Source organism: Heptranchias perlo, chromosome 22, assembly GCF_035084215.1.
Source record: "Heptranchias perlo isolate sHepPer1 chromosome 22, sHepPer1.hap1, whole genome shotgun sequence".
NCBI lineage: Eukaryota > Metazoa > Chordata > Chondrichthyes > Hexanchiformes > Hexanchidae > Heptranchias > Heptranchias perlo.
In genome coordinates, this window is record NC_090346.1 from 23,310,847 (window position 1) to 23,332,823 (window position 21,977).

At 40.2% G+C, this 21,977-nt stretch overlaps 3 protein-coding genes across 7 annotated transcripts in view; 2 read left to right on the forward strand and 1 right to left on the reverse strand.

Annotated features, from left to right (window-relative positions):
• The window catches only part of cdip1 (cell death-inducing p53 target 1), a 43,136-nt gene extending 39,340 nt beyond the window's left edge, over positions 1-3,796 (forward strand). For both annotated transcript variants that reach the window (XM_068003144.1, XM_068003145.1), the window contains exon 5: positions 824-3,796. In XM_068003144.1, coding sequence (XP_067859245.1) covers positions 824-935 — 112 coding nt within the window. In that variant the 3' untranslated portion in view covers positions 936-3,796. The remainder of the gene's footprint in view (positions 1-823) is intronic.
• A 580-nt stretch (positions 3,797-4,376) lies between these two features.
• polr3k (polymerase (RNA) III (DNA directed) polypeptide K) lies at positions 4,377-16,198 on the reverse strand. Its single transcript, XM_068003153.1, has 3 exons — positions 16,021-16,198; positions 13,786-13,873; positions 4,377-4,786 (listed from the first exon to the last, which is right to left on the reverse strand). The coding sequence occupies exons 1-3, from the start codon at positions 16,129-16,131 to the stop codon at positions 4,659-4,661; spliced, it is 327 nt and encodes a 108-aa protein (XP_067859254.1). The 5' UTR covers positions 16,132-16,198; the 3' UTR covers positions 4,377-4,658.
• Positions 15,924-21,977, forward strand: part of snrnp25 (small nuclear ribonucleoprotein 25) — a 33,590-nt gene continuing 27,536 nt past the window's right edge. Inside the window, exons 1-3 of one of the 4 annotated variants that reach the window (XM_068003149.1) lie at positions 15,924-16,220; positions 17,873-17,954; positions 20,286-20,489. In XM_068003149.1, the coding sequence (XP_067859250.1) occupies positions 20,301-20,489 (189 nt within the window). In that variant the 5' untranslated portion in view covers positions 15,924-16,220; positions 17,873-17,954; positions 20,286-20,300. Of the gene's footprint in view, positions 16,221-16,381; positions 16,436-17,872; positions 17,955-20,285; positions 20,490-21,977 lie in introns of those variants that run through there. The other 3 variants (XM_068003148.1, XM_068003150.1, XM_068003146.1) reach the window with 3 other exon arrangements.

Below are 21,977 nucleotides of genomic sequence, written 5' to 3' on the forward strand. Positions count from 1 at the left end.
GACACACTCATAAGCCAAGTGGATCCCACCAAAATGTAACTATGTAAAAGTACCCCAGTATGAGTCTGTAGAAGGGAAGTGACCTAGTATTGCTTAAACTGGGAGGCATTCTTTACTTGTCAAATGCCTTGCTACTGTAATGGAGCATTTAAAAAAAGTATATTTTCTGTAATTTGTTTAAAATGTTTTGCCAATTTTAGATTTTTTAAATATCAAGCTGGGATTTATAAATTGCACAGTACTATAGAATTGTTCCTTTGCATTATTGTGAACTTTTTACTGTACAGACCACGACAACAGACTCCCAAATTTCATTGCATCTGTTGGTAGTGATCATTCCACAACTGGAACAGGTATTGGTTTAGTACAGTATGTATAATACAATATTTTGGCTTCTGGTGCCCAGAATCTGGAACAGTAGGTTTCACAGAAGCAGACTGTAATTTGGGACAGTTATTTTGGTCCCTTAAGGTTTTTCAATACAATTTTAGGGCAAATGGACAAGTCAACCTAAAATGAATCACATAATAGCGTGTTGCTGATTTGTAGTTCCAGCTATGCTTGCAAAATAAACCAGCAATGTGTGATGGTTTTGTTTGATAATTATACCACACAAAGGATTTGGATTGAACTCTGAGGCATTCCAGTCTACAGTTCTAACCAGGGTGAGAGCATGATAGTTGTCATTGGTAATGTGTCCCTGCTTTATTTTCCCACTACCTTTGGTACTGATATTTGATCTGTAATGGTAAACACTGATTAAGTAGTAGAAATATAGTTGCTGTAAAATTTTACAAATCTAACATTTTTTGTTTTAATCCAGGTGTGACTTGGGCTGCTGCTTAATCCCCTGCTTGATAGATGACCTGAAGGATGTGATGCATACTTGTCCAAACTGTAAAGCTTACATATATACATACAAGCGTGTATGCTAACGCCAGTCGTGACTGTCCAAGGAGTGATTGGATAAACTTGATATGATCAACTTAATGTTCACTTTTTGTTTCAATTTACGCAGTTATATATGATGGTGATACTTACAGCATTGTACTGTGCTGTAAATACATGCAACTGTGAATGCCTTACTTGCAGAACATATGATTAAGTTGAAGAATTTCATAATATTAATTTCATATAAGGAAACCATATAATTTTCAAATCCCTAGCTAACACATCACTAACATAATATACTCTTGCACTTAAAATTAATGGAGTTCCCAGTACAGCAAAACTTGTGGATTGTCATCTTAAAGATGACCTTCAGTATAGAATCTTGAGCCATTTATATATCTAGATTTGATTTATTGTGCTTGGGAACTAAGGGCAAATAACTGGTTTAGGGTATCTTTCAACAATCTGTCTTCAGTCTCAAAATATTGCACACTGTGGTAATATTTTTGTGATGCATTATTTAACATTAAATCATTAACATGCCCTGTAGAAAATAAACACAAGAGTAAGTGTACACATGAAACCCCAGGGAAAAATATAGTTTGTTGTTTTGCACTCCTTTTGATTCGGGAGCACCTGCATGGATGTGTTTTGTAACGTTATTTGCATTTCTGTAATAATTTTAAAACTTTCATCTTACTAAAGTATTTTGTGTGGTTTTGTTCAAAAGTCCATCCTAGTACAGATCACTAGACTTCATTTCTGAAACTGATTTGTAGGGTACTGGGACAGGTATTGAGGTAATAAAGGTATGTTTTAGAACAGCACTGTTTATTTTCAAGAGCTGAAATAAGTCATTAAAGTGCTAAAATGTGAATTTCACACTTTAAGTTCATTGTTGCCATTCTGAGTGTTAGTTTTAAATGAAGGATCAAAAAAGTTCTGTGCTATGACAAATGACTTTTATTGTGATTATAGTGCAATCATAGGTCAGTCAAAATCCTTTTAACCCATATAATGGAGCTTGTACAGTGGATAGTTTTTAAAAATAATATCCAATGTTTAAAAGTCTAATGATGTGTAGCTTAGATTTTGTGTGGATCCAAAGAAGGCTTTTTTGATTAAAATGGATTTTATGTTACAATAAGGATAACTGTACAAGGATCTCCTGATATGTTCTTTATAGTGTTTTGAATATTGTACAGTGCAGAAATCTGATATATATTCAGAATTTAAATGTAATGTCTGATGCTTATGCAATTTTTGGCAGCTTGCAAGTATTGCCTTTGCTAAGAATTTACGCAAGACACGTGAACTTCCACTTTGCTCTAGTGTTTCTCATACTGTACAACTTGCATTATGAAATGGCAAAGAATTGTTACAAAATTTATTCTGCTTTGAAAATAAGTGAATGTAATAAAAAAATTATTTTTTATGGGGAACAGTAGAAGGACCTATGCATGTGCCTAACCTCTATCCAGTATGCTTTGTTTTAATGCATCTTAGCCACCTATTTAGATGTGGCAGTTTAGGGCAAAAATTATTTTGGATATTTTCCTTTTAAAGATATTAATGTTTCAACCAATCTTGGTCACTCAGTTCAGATTGCTTGAAGGTCCAGTAACACTACCATGTATGTTATTACAATAACAGCAGGAGGCCAAAAAAAATCTTTTTTTCTGTGTTAGAGGCAGAAGTGTTCAATATAAGCAGACTTTTCTAATACCACCTTGTGGCAGTGTCAAAAGAATGACTAAACCCATCTGGCTATGTCCTGCTAATTTCAGTTTGCTTTTATTACTACTGTGAAAAGCTATTACTGTTAATGCAATATTTCAAGTTCTCCACTTTAGTTTGTTAATTGAAGTGAATCATTGTGGAAGGATACTATGCAAGTCATTTGCACACATGGACTACATTTTATGACTGAATTGTCCACAGTATCTTCTGTTCCAAAATGGAGACTTGCACTTGAAGCCTGGTGAAGCTAATTGCAGTTTTAAAAAAACAACCAATTCTAAGTCTTCCTCCTTGAATTTGGAGAGGACCTGTGAAAGCAATTGGTCATTAAAGAATAGGAAAAACAAATCATGCTTTATTTACCCTAACATTGCAGTTTAATCATCCTGACATACAGGAGCACTAGATCTTGTCTACTGTGGTGGAAGAGCGTATTAATGGTCAGATCAGCAACTTAAAAATACTGCATCAACTTTTAACTGAATTTCACAAAGATGGTCCCTGGGTAGCTGTAAAATACTGGATTCCTTTTGGAAAATAGGTCTACTTAGAACCATCTACTTTGATTATAAAATCATGTTAAAGGAATACATTGCTTAGAAGTGCTTCTGCATCAGATTAGTTTGAAAATTCACTTTAAACCATTCTTGAAATTAACTGATGTACTACAAAACCATAATTGGAGGCACATACTATAAACTATTTTGCACTATTTTCTTTAAATGTCTGCCTTTAGTTTACACACACCTGTAAAGCTACCAATATTATGGTTTACTTGCTTTCAACACTTCACATGGAAAAGGGAAGGAACATTTGATTATTGCTTATACATTTAATAAATGCCTGACTGCCTAACCTAGGCTTAAATCTTATAAAATGATTATCTTGTAGTATCTGATCACTGTTGGTATTTAAGGGATATGGTTGGAAATATGTTACAAAAGCATTTTGTTAATTCAAGGAGCAGTATGTATATAAGTTTTTGTTGGAAAGACACTTTCTAATGCCCTAATGGATATTTTCTATAACTCAAACTATTATTGTTTGAGTCAGCTTTTGTGTACAAGTTAATTGTTTAAGCATTCCATACAATGTCCATGTATTATCATCTAATGTACAAAATGGGTATATAAAATTTGGAGGTTAATAAATGCTAATGGCACTATTTTGTTGTGAAGATCTTGCTTAATTATCTTTTCTTGGCTCAGAATATGCAGAAGCACTGCAATTATAGGAAAGAAATATCTTTGTACTTTTTCAAATATACTAAGTTAATATTGCTTTTAACATCACTTCCTTTTTGAGGTATTAACAGAATTTAAGTTTAGTATACTACTAACAGTTTATATTCATCAATTTCCCACTTTATATTCCCATCCAAATTGCAGTATCTGGAGATACAAGCATCTGAGGGCAGATGGGGCCTCACCTTAATGTCTCAGCTAAAAGAAGGCAGCTCTGACAGTGCAGTACTCCCTCACTACTGCACTTAAGTAGCTGCCTAGATTATATGCTACCACTGAGCCCCTGGCTAACAGTGCAATGGTTTGATTCTATTCAAAACCCTAGTAACTTTATCAGATTTGATCACTACTGACTCTTGAAGCCAAATTTGTGCAGTTCTAAACCAAAAGTCTGACTTCCTGTAGTGATTACTACCCCTTAGCCAGACATCAAGATCCTTCAAATAAAGAGGCCAAATCCAAGCAGAAGTTCTGATTGTAGAAAAAGAAAAACATAAGACATTATATCAATTTATTTTAATGAACATAAAAGCATCTTCAAAAATTCATGAATAAATGTTTTTAGAATGTTTAATGCTAATCTATTACACATGCTGTACACTTGAACTTTTAAACTTCTGCAATTGGATTAAAGCTTTTCTAGTAAGGGGGAGAGGAAACAAATGAAATATAAATAAACAGGTTAACTATTGTTCCAAATCCAGCAATTTTCTCCTTGTCCCCTGACTTTCAATATAATTCAGCACACACTCTTAGTTGACATGGATTCAGTGTGTAAGAAATTTAATCCCTCCATCGATGTCCACACCCTGGGTTGCAGCACTTGTAAAATGTAGTCATAGGTTCATCAGCAGATCTAGTTTGTATCTGCATGAAATATGCCCGAGGATGTTCACATTTGGGACATTGTTCTGCATAAATACAGGGAGGGGGGGAAAAAGTTAAAACTTTCAAATAAAGGATTGAAGTCTATCTCTGATCAGTACAACTACTACATACAACCAAATGAAAGTAGTTAACAAGTAAGTCACAATTAGAGTATGTATGTATACAATTTTTCTCCATCCAAACCTATTTAACCAAGAACATTCCATCGTAATGCTAAGACACAAAGATTCAAATTCATATCAATCTCAGCCCACTGGGTTTAGAGAAGGATTGGGAAAACATAATACATAACTTGAAAAATGCAAAGAGCAAGACTGCAACAAAAAACTCATACATTTCCACCTTCAACAGTAGAAAATCTAGCCCATACCAAAAGTGTTTTTAAAAAAAAAACTCTGGAGTAAAGAAAGAACAAACTTGTTCTTATTTAGCATCTTTCATTTTCATATCCTTAAGACATTCCAAAACACTTACTTTTAAAGTAGTCACTTCTCATAGGCCAAAGCAGAGCCAATGTGTGCACAGCAAAGTCGTACAAAGCACTGAGATGAATAACCAATTAAGCTGTTTTTGGTAGTGGTGGTTGAGGGATAAATGTTGGCCAGGAGAATTTGCCTACTCTTTTTTTTCCAAATCGTGCTATGTGATCTTTTACATCCACCTGAGATTTAACAACTTATCCAAAAGATGGCACCTTCTACAAAGCAGTAATCCTTCGGTACTGTACCGAAGCGTTAGCCTAACCTGTGTGCTTTATCCTGACGTGAGACCTGAACCCACAACCTTCAGACTCAGAGGTGAGTATGCTACTACTGAATCATGGTAACTTTTGCTGTGTTGTTAATTCTGATGTCACTTAACCTGCTTTGCTCCCAGCAAGACAAGATGCTCAAGAAAACAAAATCTGATCCTACATTCTGTAATATTTGAACATAAGCAGTAAGCAAGTGCCATACCAAACCTGTTCTTGCCCTCTTATTTGATATATCCAAAATGTCAGACATTTTATAACTAAATTATGCAATTGTGTGTGTAAATTTGCCAAAAGGGACAATGGCTAAATCAAGGCTGTGGATTTCAATAGATGCTTTTAAAATGCTTGCTTAATAGTTTTGTCATTAAGTCCTAAATATTTCAAAAATGTTACATTGCCAAGGAAATGCATCTCTATTCCAATTTTAAAGAAAAATAAAAATATTGGCCCAGAATTTGCTGTCAAAATAATGGTGCGGTTAATGTCACTTGCTATTATTTATGCGCAAATGCTACAGCAACTTCAGGCAAGGGCAGATGCGCAGCTAAACGCGGAAATCCAAAGACGGAATCTCACTGTCTGCCTCACCACTGACATGCATTGAACAGCATGTTGTTCCTGTATTTGCTCAGTAGATATGAACTAAATTTGGCATAGAAAGTAAAGTCATTTCAAGTCTAAATACTTAATGTGATAAGTGTTAATTACTGCCAATCAACCTCTCTAGCATTGAAAATTAACTATCAAGTGTGGAGTTTCATTCCTTCAGGTTTTAATTATTGGAGATTTTTTTAAAAACTTGTTTTCTTTCTCAATCCAATCTTTCTTTCCCTCTTTCTTTATTTATCTTTCTGGACCTGATTTGACATTGAATTCACCCATTCTAACTTACGCTTCCTTCTTAGTCCTTGCACTGTTAATTTCACATTCCTTCAATTTGATTGGTTAAGGAGATACACAGTTGTTTGTGCCGTTCACTCAGATCCCAGATGGCCTGTAGAGGGCACCTTGCCATATCCATCTCCCACTTCCAGAAACTTGCAGTGCAAAATATCATCCAGATTAAACATTGAAGGGCAAGTCTAAGTAACGGCGGATGCCGTTCATTGTTCTGCTACCCCAAATTCTGGGCCAATATTTGAATGAGACTAGGGGAATCTTACTGCAAATTGCAGTTCTTTTTATCATCCCAACCTATTTGCAGAAAAGAAACACCTCAAAGCTACTAACAAAGTACAATTATACCAATCTCAAGTCAATACAATTGGATTTCAATTTTTTTTGAAAAAGTCATATCATCTGATTATCAAAACAGTAAATTTATGGCACCATCTCAATCCCTCAATGTGTTACAAGATACACAGCTAGCTACACACTATTTATAATCCGTTATGTTTCGATGGCCTAGTGATTTAGTACACCTCTAGGACCAATGTTTGAAATCGGCCCAGGCTAACATCTGAGTTCAATTCTCCAACGCTCTCCTTATGAGCATCCCAAGCTCCACCGTCAAACTGTTTCGTTATTACTCCTCATGTTGACTTAAGTCCTCATCCTTGCTTACAAATCCAACCAACACATCAGCCTATCTCTGCACCCTCCTCCTCCCAACCACCCCCCTGTTACACCTTCTGCTCTACTATTCACAACTTCCTCTCTCTATTCCAGCATGAATAGGTGACTGAAGAGCCTTCAGTCACTTATTCCCACCAAAGTGGATTTTTCCCCCCAAACACTTCCACCTTGCTACATCTCTTCCCACTTTTAAAAGCTTATTTAAAACCTATTTCTTTGGCCATCTCCCCTATTTTTTCTGCTCATGTCTGACCCCCATATTGTGAAGCACCTTAGGATGTTTTCTATGTTAAAGGTAATGATAGAAATTGCTGGACGAAACAAGACAAAGTTCCATCTGGTTTGCCTACTAACGTCCTGGTAGTCACATGATACAATAATAATGGAGTTGTTGACTAATCATGGCAATCAATCTCTATCAATTAGTCTACAACAGATCCAGACACGAGGCGAGGAAAACATCAGTGGTGGAAAGCTTTGGGAACCAAAGGTCCAAAGTCATCTTTTCCTCCCAAGCATGCTACTAAGTGTCATGTCTCAAATTACTCATAGATCCTGTAACCCAAAATATTATTTTCTGAAAGAAATCTATCTAATTAATCAACACTGTCGGCTTTCACCGTCTCTCTAAAGAGCGTGTCCATAGATTTACCACTCACTCACTAAAATAATGTTTCTGTAGATTGGTTCTACAGTGTCCTCTGGTTTTATTGTTCTGGACAAGGTGAAACAACTGGTCATTGTCTACATTATCTAGTATCTTTAGAATCCTAATAACAGCAATCATATTGCCTCAACCTTCTCTTTTGTAGTGCCCAATTTATGTAATCACTCGTCACAATCAAATCCCTCCATCCCCTCAATCATTCTGGTTGCCCTCTTCTGTATCCTTTCAATAACTGCAATACCGCGGTGACCAAAACTATACACAGTATTCTAAGTACGATCACAACAATGATTTATAAAGTGGCAGGATTACCTCACTATTTTGGATCAATATCAACCTTTTAATACATCCCAACATCTAATTTGCTTTTCTCACTGCCACCAAGCATCATTACAATAGCTTAAATTTATTGTCAATCCCCCAGATCTCTTTCATTTTCCAGACACGTTATTTTCTTTCCATGTAAGTAAAAGTCCTTGCCTTGATTTTTGTCCTCATGTGAAGGACTTTATATTTCTCTACATTGAATATCATCTGCCGCCTGTCTGTCTGTCCAAATCCCAAGTATATTCAAATCCTCCTGTAGATTATCTTATTTGGCTTTGCACTCTACCACCTTCATTGGCTTTGTATCATCTGCAATTTTAGCTACTGTGCTTGTGACTCCTAGCTCCAGATCATTTATGAAGATACCAAACAAAAGTCCTAAAACACCACTGAGACCCCCCCACTGGTAACCAATTACGTATCCATTGTAAAATATTTCCACTGATTCCCGCTTTCTTTATTTTCAGTCCAAGCCTTTCCAGAGGAACTGCATCAAAGGCCTTACTGAAATCCAAGTACACCAAATCCATTGCCTTACCCCAATCAAGCTCCTTTGTCACACCCTAAAAAGAAAACTTGTAAATTAAATTGGTAAGGCCTCCCCTTCATGAACCCATTTTGACCATATTTATGATTTTATTTTCATTCAGATGCTCCATTATTAACTTTACCCACAATGGACATCAAACTCACTGGCCTGTAATTTCCTGGGTCACTTTTGCTACCTTTCTTAAAAATAGGAGTAACATCTGCATTTCTCCAGTCACCAGGGACCCCCTTGTGCCAGAGTTCCTGCAATTTCCTTCCTTAAGGATCCTCAGATGCATCTTAGCCGGCCTAAGATTTATTTATCTTAAGTTTGCATAGCTATTCAGCAACCATGCTGGTAGTAATGTTAATAGTGTCATAACTGAATCAGGGATGGGGACTCACCGTGATAATTAACGTAAGTAAATAATGGCACTAAAGAGTGACAAATCCCCAGGACCAGATGGTTTCCATCCCACGGTTTTAAAGGAAGTAGGTGAGAACACTGCAGATGCCCTAACTATAATCTTCCAAAGTTCTTTCGATTTAGGAACCATTCCTTTAGATTGGAAAATTGCACACGCCACTCCACAATTTAAGAAAGGTGAGAGAGAGAAACCACGGCATTATAAACCAGTTAGCCTAACATCTGTTGTCAGGAAATTACTAAAATCTATAATTAAGGATATGGAATAACTGAAATACTTAAATTTTCAGCTGATCAGAGAGAGCCAGCATGGATTTGTAAAGGGTAGGTCATGCCTGACGCACCTGATTGAATTTTTTGAAGAGGTGACTAAAGTAGTGGACAAGGGAATGTCTATGGATGTTACTTATATGGACTTTCAGAAGGCGTTAGTTAAAGTTGAAGCTCATGGAATTGAGGGCAAATTATTGCCCTGGTTAGGAAATTGGCCGAGCGGCAAGAGACAGAGGGTAGGGATAATGGGCAGGTACTCAAATTGTCAGGATGTGACTAGTGGTGTCCCACAGCGATCGTGTTGGGGCCTCAACTATTCACTGTATTTATTAACGACTTAGATGATGGGATAGAGAACCACATATCCAAGTTTGTCGACGACACAAAGATAGGCAGTATTGTAAACAGTGTAGACGGAAGCATAAAATTAGAGAGATATTAATAGATTAAATGAATTGGCAACATGGTGGCAAATGAATTTCAATGTAGGTAAGTGTGAGCTCATCCACTTTGGACCTAAAAAGGATGGAGTACTTTCTAAATGATGAAAAGCTCGAAACAGTGGAGATCCAAAGAGACTTGGGTGTCCGTGTTCATAGATCATTAAAATGCCATGGACAGGTACAGAAAATAATCAAAAAAGGCTAATGGAATGCTGGCCTTTATATCTTAGAAGACTAGAATACAAGGGGGTAGAAGTTATGCTACAGCTATACAAAGCCCTGGTTAGACCACACCTGGAGTACTGTTCAGTTCTGGGCATCGCACCTTAGGAAGGTTATACTGGCCTTGGAGGGAGTGCAGCGTAGATTTACTAGAATGATACCTGGACTCCAAGGGTTAAATTATGAGGAGATATTACACAAGCTAGGGTTGTATTCCCTGGAATTTAGAAGATTAAGGGGTGATTTGATCGAAGTTTTCAAAATATTAAGGGGAACTGATAGGGTAGATAGAGAGAAACTATTTCCGCTGGTTGGGGAGTCTAGGACTAGGGGACATAGACTAAAAATTGGAGCCAGGACTTTTAGGAGTAAAGTGAGGAAAAACTTCTACGTACAAAGGGTGGTAGAAGTTTGGAACTCTCTTCCGCAAACGACAGTTTATGCTAGCTCAATTGTTAATTTTTAATCTGAGATTGATAGATTTTTGTTAACCAGAGATATTAAGGGATATGGAGCTAAAGTCACTGATCAGCCATCAACCTCCGAATGGCGGAACAGGCTCGAGGGGCTAAATGGCCTTCTCCTATTTCTATCTTCCTATGTAACTTATTTAGAACCATGGAAAAGATACAGCACAGAAGGGGACCATTCGGCCCATCGTGTCCGGCCGGCACAACGAACAACCAGGTGCCCATTCTAATCCCATCTTCCAGCACCCGGTCTGTAGCCCTGCAGCTTGCAGCACTTTAGGTGCAGGTCCAGGTACTTTTTAAAAGAGTTGAGGGTCCCTGCCTCTACCACCAGTTCGGGCAGCGAATTCCATACACCCACCACCCTCTGGGTAAAGGTTTTTCCTCATGTCCCCTCTAATCCTTCCGCCAATCAGCTTAAATCTATGTCCTCTAGTTCTTGAACTCTCCGCTAGGGGAAACACGTACTTCTTCTCTACTCTACCTGGGCCCCTCATAATTTTGTACACCTCAAGTCTCCCCTCAACCTTCTCTGCTCCAAGGAAAACAATCCCAGCCTATCCAATCTCTCCTCGTAGCTGCAATTTTCAAGCCCTGGCAACATTCTTGTAAATCTTCTCTGCACTCTCTCCAGAGCAATTATGTCCTTCCTGTAATGTGGTGACCAGAACTGCGCACAATACTCCAGCTGTGGCCTTACCAGCGTTTTATACAGTTCCATCATTACATCCCTGCTTTTGTATTATACACCTCGGCTAATAACGGAGAGCATTCCGTATGCCTTCTTCACAACCTTATCTATCTGAACTGCCACCTTAAGGGACCTGTCACATGCACTCCAAAGTCTGTCACTACTTCTACCCCTCTCAATATATTCCCTTTTACTGTGTGCCCTCCCTAAGTGCATTACCTCACACTTCTCCAGGTTGAACTCCATTTGCCACTTTTCCACACACTCCACCAACCCATTGATATCTTCTTGGAGTCTACAGCTATCCTCTTCACTACACGGCCAATTTTTGTGTTGTCTGCAAATTTGCCATTCATGCCCCCTACATTCAAGTCCAAATCATTAATATATACCACAAACAGCAAGGGACCCAACACTGAGCCCTGTGGTACACCACTGGAAGCGGATTTCCATTCGCAAAGACATCCATTGACTTTTACCCTTTGTTTCCTGTTACTGAGCCAATTTTGGATCTAATTCGCCACATTTCCCTGTATCCCATGGGCTTTTACCTTTCTGACCAGTCTGCCATGTGGGACCTTGTCAAATGCCGTACTAAAATCCATGTAGACAACATCCACTGCACTACCCTCATCAATCCTCCTGGTCACTTCCTCAAAGAATTTAATCAGATTTGTAAGGCATAACCTTCCCTGAACAAATCCATGCTGACTATCCCTGATTAAACCATGCCTTTCCAAGTGATGGAATCAATACTGAGAGATAGGATAAACTAATAGTTTGCCCACCACCGAGGTGAGACTGACCGGCCTATAATTGTTGGACCTTTCCCTCGTACCCTTTTTAAACAATGGTACTACGTTTGCAGTCTTCCAGTCCTCCGGTACCTCCCCTGTATCTAGTGAGGATTGGAAAATGATCCTCAGAGCATCCTCTATTTCCTCCCTGGCTTCCTTCAATATCCTAGGAAACAATCCATCCGGCCCTGGTGACTTATCAACTTTCAAGGATTCCAGTCCCTCTAGTACTTCCTCTCTCAATGTTTACTTTATCCAATACTTCACACCTCTCCTCTTTAACTACTACGTCCGGATCATCCCTTTCCTTTGTGAATACGGAGACAAAATATTCATTTAAAACCCTACCCACATCCTCTGCTTCTACACACAAGTTACCCTTATCATCCCTGATAGGTCCCACCTTTTCCTTAGCTATCCTCTTGTTCTTAATGTAATGATAAAACATCTTTGGGTTTTCTTAATCTTACTAGCTAATATTTTTTCATGCTCTCTCTTTGTTTTCATCATCCCTGTACTTTGTATACTCCTCTAGGCTTTCTGCTGTATTTAGTATTGTGTGACAGTCATAAGCTTTCTTTTTCTGCTTTATCTTGACCTGTATACTTCCAGACAACCAGGGGGCTCTAAATTTGGCAGTGCCACCCTTTTTCTTTGAGGGGACGCTTTCTGCAACACCCTCTAGTTCCATTTCCAAATCAAATAAGTTACGTCACCTCCTTGGTAAAACTGAGGCAAAAAACATATTTAGCACTTTTGCAGCCTGTGTAGAATTAGTTGTCATGCCCTCACCCCATCCACTTTCAGTGGCCCCACTCTATCCCTTATTTTTCCTTTTCTCTTAATTTCACTAAAAAAAACTTATCATTCACTTCTCTTGTTATATTCAATTTGATTTTTTTCTATGATATAACTGCAAGAACAACTTAACATTTTGAAGCTATTATATAAAAGTATTGGACAGTCTCAACCCAGTTTCTGGTGGCTTGGGGGGGGGGGGGGGGGAGCACAGAACAAGATTACCTGTAATTCAGAACATATTAATCACAGATGTTTATTGTAAAACAGGGGGAGGGGAGGAGAGGAAGAATCACAATCGTGGAGCCGGCAGTGCTCTTCTGAGGTTAGGGTTAAGGCACTTTGTTGGTACAGAACATAAGAAGTCAATGCTATACTTGATGTGTGTAAGGAATCTTACAACACCAGGTTATAGTCCAACAAATTTATTTTAAAATCACAAGCTTTCGGAGATTATCTCCTTCGTCAGATGTGGGCAAAGTAAAATATGTTGCATTCTTCATCTTGATGTGGAAATAGGACATAGACATAAAAAGCAGCTGTTGTCTAATTATATAAGCATCCTTGGCTATTTTAATACAGATGTACAAAGGCAACTGAACAATATTTACAAGAACTATTTTTAAAAATTCATTCTCACAATGTGGGCGTTGCTAGCAAGGCTGGCATCTATTGCCCAGCCTTAGTACAACTTAGTAGCTTGCTAGGCCATTTCAGAGGGCAGTCACATTGATGTGGGGCTGGTGTCACATATAGGTAAGGGTGGCAGGTTTCCTTCCCTAAAGGGCATCAGTGGACGAGTTGTTTTTTTTTTACAACAATCCAACAGCTTCATGGTCAATTTTATTGATACCAGCTTTTTAAAACTGAATTCAAATTCTCAAACTGCCATAGTGAGATTTGAACTCACATTCTTTGGATTACTAGTCCAATAATATAACCACTGACTGTACCCATCACTACCACTAACATAGCACTGTAGAATAGTGCAACCTATATCCCCATCTTAGCTTCTCACATGAGAATACATTGTTTTACTTCATGCCATACCTGCTGTAGAGTCGACATTTTCCCAAGCAGCGGCTCCACCCAACACGTCATCAACTTCTTTTAGTTTGGGATATTTTCTGTTTGTTACCTTCATCAGAGGAAAAATCACAAATGGTATTTAGCACTCAATCAGATCCTTAGTTCACCAAAATAGGTTCAGAGGCAGATTGCCTAGTCCACAATTAATCAATCCTAGATTTGTTAAACATCATTTTTTCCAATATATTTTAGTTTCCAAAAGGCAACTATTGTACATATTTAACCCACTTCCTCTCATCTAGATATGAGTCATTAGGCTCATGTTTTAATCAATACGCAAAATAAATATGCAATACTCACAATTACAATATTCAATTTCAACAGGACCGAAATTTCCCATATCTTATTGAAAAAAAATACATTCCTAGATACATTTAGCTCCTAGATGCCACATGATTCAATACGCTTTTTTATTTTTGTAGACTTAATAATGGTTTTGTGAGCAATGAACATACTATGTAGCTAGAAAATACCATACATTTAGCATTGGTTTCTCAGCCACACTAAAGCTGCTGCATAAATCCAGAGTGAGGACCTAACTTAAAACACTGACAGGCTCCCTGAAGGCAGCGTTGCATCAATTGGATTTGACATGTCATCGAGCACAACTCAAGTTTGGTATCAAATATCTTTTAAAAAGCACTCAGGAATATGAGAACCACAGTAGGCCACTCAACCCCTAGATTCTGTCCTGCCATTCTATTAGATCATGGCTGATCTGTACCTCAACTCCATATCCCTTGATACCCTTACCTAACAAAAATCTATTAATCTCAGCCTTAAAAATGTCAATTGACCCAGCATTCACAACCTTTTGGGGGAAGAGAATTCCAGATTTCCACTATGCTTTGTGTGAAAAAATGCTTCCTGATTTCACTCCTAAATGCCCTAGCTCTAATTTTAAGATTATGCCCCCCTTTTTCTGGATTTCCCCACCAGAGGAAATAGTTGCTCGGTATCTACCCTATCAAATCCCTTTATCATTTTAAAGACCTCAATTAGATCAGACCTCAATTAGATCAACCCTCTAAACACAAGGGAATACAAACCAAGTTTATGCAACCTGCTCTCAATTTAACCATTTAGGTCCTGGACTTGCTGCACACTTTTAAAAAATGATTTGAAGTTGAAATGTTTAAATGCTACCGTCTGCAGTCTCAACATTTTTTAAAATCTATTTGTTCTTGGATGTAGTCAATGCTGTAAAGATCATGTTTATTGTCCATCCCTAGCTGTCCTGCAAAAGCATCTGTGGGCGGCAATTGTTTTTACAAATGAGTGGCTTACAATATAATTGGAACTGGGTAGAGATGACAGATTACTTTCTCTTAAGGACATCAGTGGACCAAATTATTTTTTCTTACAACAATCTGCCAACTTTGGTGATCATTTACCATGAAGCCCACAATTTACCTTATCTACTGAATTCAATTCCACAACTTGCCACAGTGGGATCTGGACTCATGATATTTGGGTTGCTGGTCCATTACCAGTACATTACCATATGGCTAAAAATAAATTAAAACTTAACTGCTGGGAGACGGACTCTACATGTGGTCATACCCTGGGCTGGAGAATTCAAATTCATTAACAGGGTACTGCCTGGTTGGAATTACTACAGCTGACCAGTGATATAAGCGTAACATAATACTTCATTAAAATGTTGAGTGATATATTTCAGATAATCCAACAGTTCACCTATATTATTCAAAAAATAAATTATTTAAAATTTGCTTCAGAGTAGGTCAGTATTACTAGTTTGTGAAGTTTTCGGCATCCACTGTGGCCAAAACAAACCTTGGAGTCCTGACCTGATGAAATGTCTAGGTTTATCAAAATACTGATTAAAAGTTTGCCAAATTCATCTCAATATGCATCAGGTCAGCTGCACCTATAATAGGAATGGCAAACGGGTCTAATTCCCCCTCTTTTGTGAAGCATGTTTTTGCATTAAAATTCTATTAGAATAAATCCTGTCTTTCCAGATCACCCGTTCTGCTAAGAGGTCTCCCACAACAGGTGGTCCCTCTTTACTGAGACTCTGCGTGAAGCGATAGACCTTCCAGCCACCACGTTACAGTCGCAATACGACCGACATTCGAGGGGCAGCTCCCGTCATTCTGTTGACTCTTCTCCCTCCTCCCTCTTTAATTTCCTGCGGGCTCTGCAGAAAACTGCAGCGGTTCTGCCGCTCACTTTACGGGTGATGTTGTGCACGTAGGGGCAGGTGTTGCAGGCGAAGCGATAACATTTCTGTCCTTCCTCCACGATCAAGACGTTGCCGCAGGTGGGACAAAAAAGCAACATGTCTGCACCCTCGACCAGGCCGCAGCCGCGCTCTCTATCCTCCCTCAGTAACACAAACAGAGACGATTAGTTCCGATCAATATTAACAGGTACGTGCGCCCTGATACAACGTTTTACCATTTGTGTAGAGCGTGTATTTATTTTATCGCATTAAGGGGAAATTACTTTAAAAAACCACAGGCAATGCTTAATTGTTATTTAGTAAATATACTTTGAAATGGTCGATGATTTTTTTCCGGGGGGTCGTTTTTCGGTTGCACAATTTGGGTCCTGTTGCAGATGGTGCGCGACAGAAGAGTTCAGAGTGAGTGAGTGAGGGAGTGAATGAGGGAGGGGAGGGAGTGAATGAGGGAGGGGAGGGGGGGGAGAGGGAGGGGAGGGGGGGGAGGGGGAGGGGGAGGGGGGAGGGGGAGGGGGGAGGGGGAGGGGAGGGGGGGGGAGGGGGGGGGGAGGGGGGGGGAGAGGGAGGGGGGGGAGGGGGGGAAGTGGGTGGGTGACGGGAGAGGGACACAGCAATTAAGCCAGCCACTCAGTGCTGGACTGTAAAGAGAGTCAGGGACTACACAGACAGAGAAAGACTAGAGAGTGGATCAGTCCAAGTCAGCAGGGACAGAGGAAAAGAAAATACTAGATCTACATATATCAGTCTGCAGAATGATAGAATGAATGAGAGAGTCCAAGACTGCAGAATCAGGACATAAGTAAGCCCAGGACTGCAGAGAGAGGGAGCAAATACTTTGGAAGACACTGTCTATTTTCAAAGGGAGATATTTACCTGATATTCAGTGCTGTGGATTATTTGAATTGTGTTTGTTTATATTTCATTAAATTATGTTTGTAGTATTTTTTTTCTGGAGGCATAAGTATAGCAATGGTGGATGTAATCAATTACAGGGCAGTGAGATGCACCTGAACTGAATAATGAGTGATTGGAACTAATGGTAACATTTTGCTGAATTTGAAAGTTGAATATATTTATCATTTTTATACACGAGTACATTTTGATTCCTCCTCCTTCCCCTCCCCTCTTCCCCCCCCATCCCCCCATTTTAAATTGATCATGGCCAGCTATCATTTCTAGTTCTACCCTTTACATTGTATCCATAAAGCAAGTTGTCCAAAGGAAAAGAGGTATTGAGGGTAAAAAAGAGATGGAAGATGATGGAGCAATGATCAATAAAGGCAAGTGGTGCAAGGAGGCAGCGGGTTTGAGGCATTTGAGATACTAATAGGTGGGGAAGAGGACAGCACAGTAGTTAATTTATTTATTGCCATTGCACTTGCATAGATTGTCAAGTCCTGTGTGCTAGTCTAAGTGTCCTAACCATTCAATATTGGAGAGAAGGACATTGTGCATTTCCATTAGGGAACCAAGCAACCCTTGCCGATGGGTGCAGCCTGCAAGTATGTGGCCTACGTTTTCTAACTGGCCACAGCGGCAAATGAAGGAGTCAGGAAGGCCCCACTTCTAGTCATTTGCAACACATCTAATCGTTCTATATCTGATGTTACTTCAAAGTCACGGTATGGTCCAAAGTAACACCTAGACACAAAGGCTTTGGGTTATGGACCAGCCTGTGTCCAAGAAGACGTTGAACTGCTTGTTGGCCTTTGTGTGGTTTAGGTGGAAAAAGCTGGAAACAGTATTTTTGGCACTTGGTTTAAGTCTCCAGCTTTTTAAAAATTCATTCTCGGGATGTTGGCATTGCTGACGAGGCTGGCATTTATTGTCCATCCCTAGTTGCCCTTGAGATGGTGATGGCAGGCCTCCTCCTTGAACCGCTGCAGCCCGTGTGGTGAAGGTGCTCCCACAATGCTGTAAGGTAAGGATTTCCAATATTTTGACCCAGCGACAATGAAGGGATGGCGATATATGTCCAAGTCAGGATGGTGTGTGACTTGGAGGGGAACTTGGAGGTGGTGGTGCTCTTTTGCACCTGCTGCCTTTGTCCTTCTAGGCGGTGGAGGTCACTGGTTTGGGAGATGCTGCCGAAGAAGTCTTGGCAAGTTGTTGCAGTGCATCCTGTAAATAGTATACACTGCGGACACAGTACGCCGATGGTGGAGGGTGGGATGTTTAAGCCAGTAGATCGGCTGCCAATCAAGCGGACTGCTTTGTAGTGGATAGTGTCGAGCTTCTTGAATGTTGTTGAAGCTCCACCCAGGGAAGTGAAAAGCAACCCATCACACTCCTGACTTGTGCCTTGTAGGTGGTAGGCAGTAGGGAGTCAGGAGGTGAGCCACTCACCACAGAATACCCAGCTTCTGACTTGCTGTAGTAGCCACGGCATTTATGTGGCAGGTCCAGTTCAGTTGCTGGGGGACTCGCTGATGGTAATGCCATGAATGTCAAGGGGAGATGTCTCTTGTTGGATGCGATCATTGCCTCACACTTAAGTGGCAAGTAACATTTCCGCCACATATCAGCCCAAGCCTGGATGTTGTCCAGGTTTTGCTGCATGCGGGTATGGACTGCTTCATTACGGAATTGCGAATGGAGCAACAGTGAACAACCCCATTTCTGACCTTATGATGGAGGGAAGGTCATTGATGAAGCAGCTGAAGATACTTGGGCCTATGACGCTGCCCTGAGGAACTCCTGCAGCGATGTCCTGGGGCTGAGATGATTGGCCTCCAGCAACCATCTTCCTCTGTGCTGGGTATAACTTCAGCCACTGGAGAGTTTTCCCCCTGATCCCCATTGACTTCAGTTTTATTAGGGCTCCTCAGTGCCATACATGTTCGAATTCTACCTTGATGTCAAGGGCAGTCACTCTCGCCTCGCCTTTGGAATTCAGCTCTTGTGTCCATGTTTGGACCAAGGCTGTAATGAGATCTGGAGCCTGAGCATCAGTGAGCAAGTTATTGGTGAGTAAGTGCCGCTTGATAGCACTGCCGACGACCCCTTCCATCACTTTGCTCATGATTGAGAGCAGGTTGATGGGGCAGTAATTGGCCGGATTGAATTTATCTTGCTTTTTGTGGACAGAACATATCTGGGCAATTTTCTGCATTGTCGAGTAGATGCCAGCGTTGTAGCTGTATGGAACAGCTTGGCTAGTTCTGGAGCACAAGTCTTCAGCGCTACAGCCGGGATATTGTCGAGGTCTATAGCCTTTGTTGTGTCCATTGCACTCGGCCAATTTTGGATGTCATGTGGAGTGACTGAAGACTGGCATCTGTGATGGTGTGGACCTCAGGAGGAGGCCAACAAGGATCACCCACTCAGCACTTCTGGTTGAAGTTGATTGTGAGCACTTCAGCCTTGCAGCAATGGGCGGTCTCTCATGTCAGCATTCAGGACTTCTTCTAGGTGACTGAAATCCTGGTCCTGTACTGCCGGACAAATAATGTCTGCATTAAATAAAACGCCTGGCAGTGGTATTGGGAAAGTTATATGTGAAGAGGTTGAATTGTGCCGGCGCTAGAACTGGACCTGTTGTTTTAGGACAACCTGTTTTTTGTCCAGTGAAACTTGGAACCTATGGCCTCTCAGTAGAAGTTCCACAGCCATGACAACCCATTGTATTAGGACCATTGACAGTTTGTGCAGTAGTCCTGTATGCCAGATTGTCTCATAAGCAGTAGTAAGATCTAGAAATACTGTGCCTGTCTTCTGCCTGGTTAGCAGTAGTTAATGGGTCCAGTTTACAAAGGGATTGAATAGTTTCTGGTGAGTAATCTCTTTGTATTCTTCCCTACCAATTTTGCCCACATTCTGTCTTTTCACAGCCATTGTTTTTTCACATTCGCTGGTTAGCAGCAATAGATACTTGAAAAGTAAAAATTGTTTACAGAAGAAGCAATGAAATTTCATTATTCAATGAGGACGGCCATTTGATCTATCTTAATTCATCTAGCCAGAAAGACCCTTAAGTTCCACTAGTTTATCTAGAAGTTCATTCCATGTGTAAATTATTCTTCAGTCAACACTGATTCAAACTATATGAGGCGAGGTTATATTTCATACAAGAGGAAATAGTTATACTGAGTTAATTGTCTTTTTAAATTACTGTATTTCATACATTTTTGTGAAGTTAAAAAGAATGTGATTTGTGGAAGAATTGAAATGTATTGTGTGGTTGCAAAACGTTACTTGAGGGTTATATCCAAAGATAGTGACTTTGTTGACATTGTTCTATTCTCATTTAAAGATTTACTGATTTAGGATGACTGATGACCTAAAAAAGGAGCCTCCATCCATCAGCATTAAGGAGGAAGACAATTTCGCAATAGACAATCAAGAAAAAGATGCAGAAGAGGAGGAAGAGTTATCACATGCAGAAGTCTTGGACCTATTTCAGGAAGGTCTCGCCATGATAGTCCAGGATCCTTTGCTGTGTGATCTGCCCATTCAGGTGTGTTGGATTAGCTTTTAATCCTAACATTTGTACATGTATAATATGCACAATTTATTTGGTGATAACTTTTAAGATGTATGCAGGTGAACGGTGCTTGACTAATGGAAATCTTATTCTGGTACATCAGAACTACAGCAAAGTGTCTTTGTGTCTATAATCTTTGTTAAGGATATAAACCTATTATGTTTTGTTACTGGACTAGTAATCCAGAAGCCTGGACTAATAATCCGGAGTCATGAGTTCAAATCCCGCCACGGCAGCTGGGGAATTTAAATTAATTAATTAAATTAAAATTAAATCTGGAATAAAAAAACTGGTATCAGTAATGGTGGCCATGAAACTACCGGATTGTCGTAAAAACCCATCTGGTTCACTAATGTCCTTTAGGGAAGGAAACCTGCCGTCCTTACCCGGTCTGGCCTACATGTGACTCCAGACCCACAGAAATGTGGTTGATTCTTAATTGACCTCTGAAATGGCCCAGCAAGCCACTCAGTTGTACAATCTCGCTTAAAAAAAAAAGTCATAATAAGAATAAAATTGGACGGACCACCCGGCATCGGACCACTAGGCACCGGACATGACAAAGGCAAACCAAGCCCAGTCGACCCTGCAAAGTCCTCCTCACCAACATCTGGGGACTTGTGCCAAAATTGGGAGAGCTGTCCCACAGACTAGTCAAGCAACAGCCTGACATAGCCATACTCACAGAATCATACCTTTCAGCCAACGTCCCAGACTCTTCCATCACCACCCCTGGGTATGTCCTGTCCCACTGGCAGGACAGACCCACCAGAGGTGGCAGTACAGTGATATACAGTCAGGAGGGAGTGGCCCTGGGAGTCCTCAACATTGACTCCGGACTCCATGAAATCTCATGGCATCAGATCAAACATGGGCAAGGAAACCTCCTGCTGATTACCACCTACCGCCCTCCCTCAGCTGATGAATCAGTCCTCCTCCATGTTGAGCAGCAATTGGAGGAAGCACTGAGGGTAGCAAGGGCACAGAATGTACTCTGGGTGGGGGACTTCAATGTCCATCACCAAGAGTGGCTCGGTAGCACCACTGCTGACCGAGCTGGCCAAGTCCTGAAGGACATAGCTGCCAGACTGGGCCTACGGCAGGTGGTGAGAGAACCAACACGAGGGAAAAACCTACTTGACCTCATCCTCACCAATCTACCTGTTGCAGATGCATCTGTCCATGACAGTATTGCTGGGAGTGACCACTGCACAGTCCTCATGGAGACGAAGTCCCGTCTTCGCACTGAGACCACCATCCAACGTGTTGTGTGGCACTATCACCATACTAAATGGGATAGATTCAGAACAGATCTAGCAGCTCAAAACTGGGCATCCATGAGGTGCTGTGGGCCATCAGCAGCAGCAGAATTGTATTCCAGCACAATCTGTAACCTCATGGCCCGGCATATTCCTCATTCTACCATTACAAACAAGCCAGGGGATCACCCCTGGTTCAATG

Excerpts from the sequence above, each read along its gene's own strand:
- polr3k (XM_068003153.1), bottom strand. The coding sequence starts at position 16,131 with ATGTTGCTTTTTTGTCCCACCTGCGGCAACGTCTTGATCGTGGAGGAA. Across the intron at positions 13,874-16,020 it reads TGCACAACATCACCCGTAAA|GTAACAAACAGAAAATATCC; the intron begins GTGAGCGGCAGA and ends CCTCTGATGAAG. Across the intron at positions 4,787-13,785 it reads AAATGTCGACTCTACAGCAG|AACAATGTCCCAAATGTGAA; the intron begins GTATGGCATGAA and ends GTATTTATGCAG.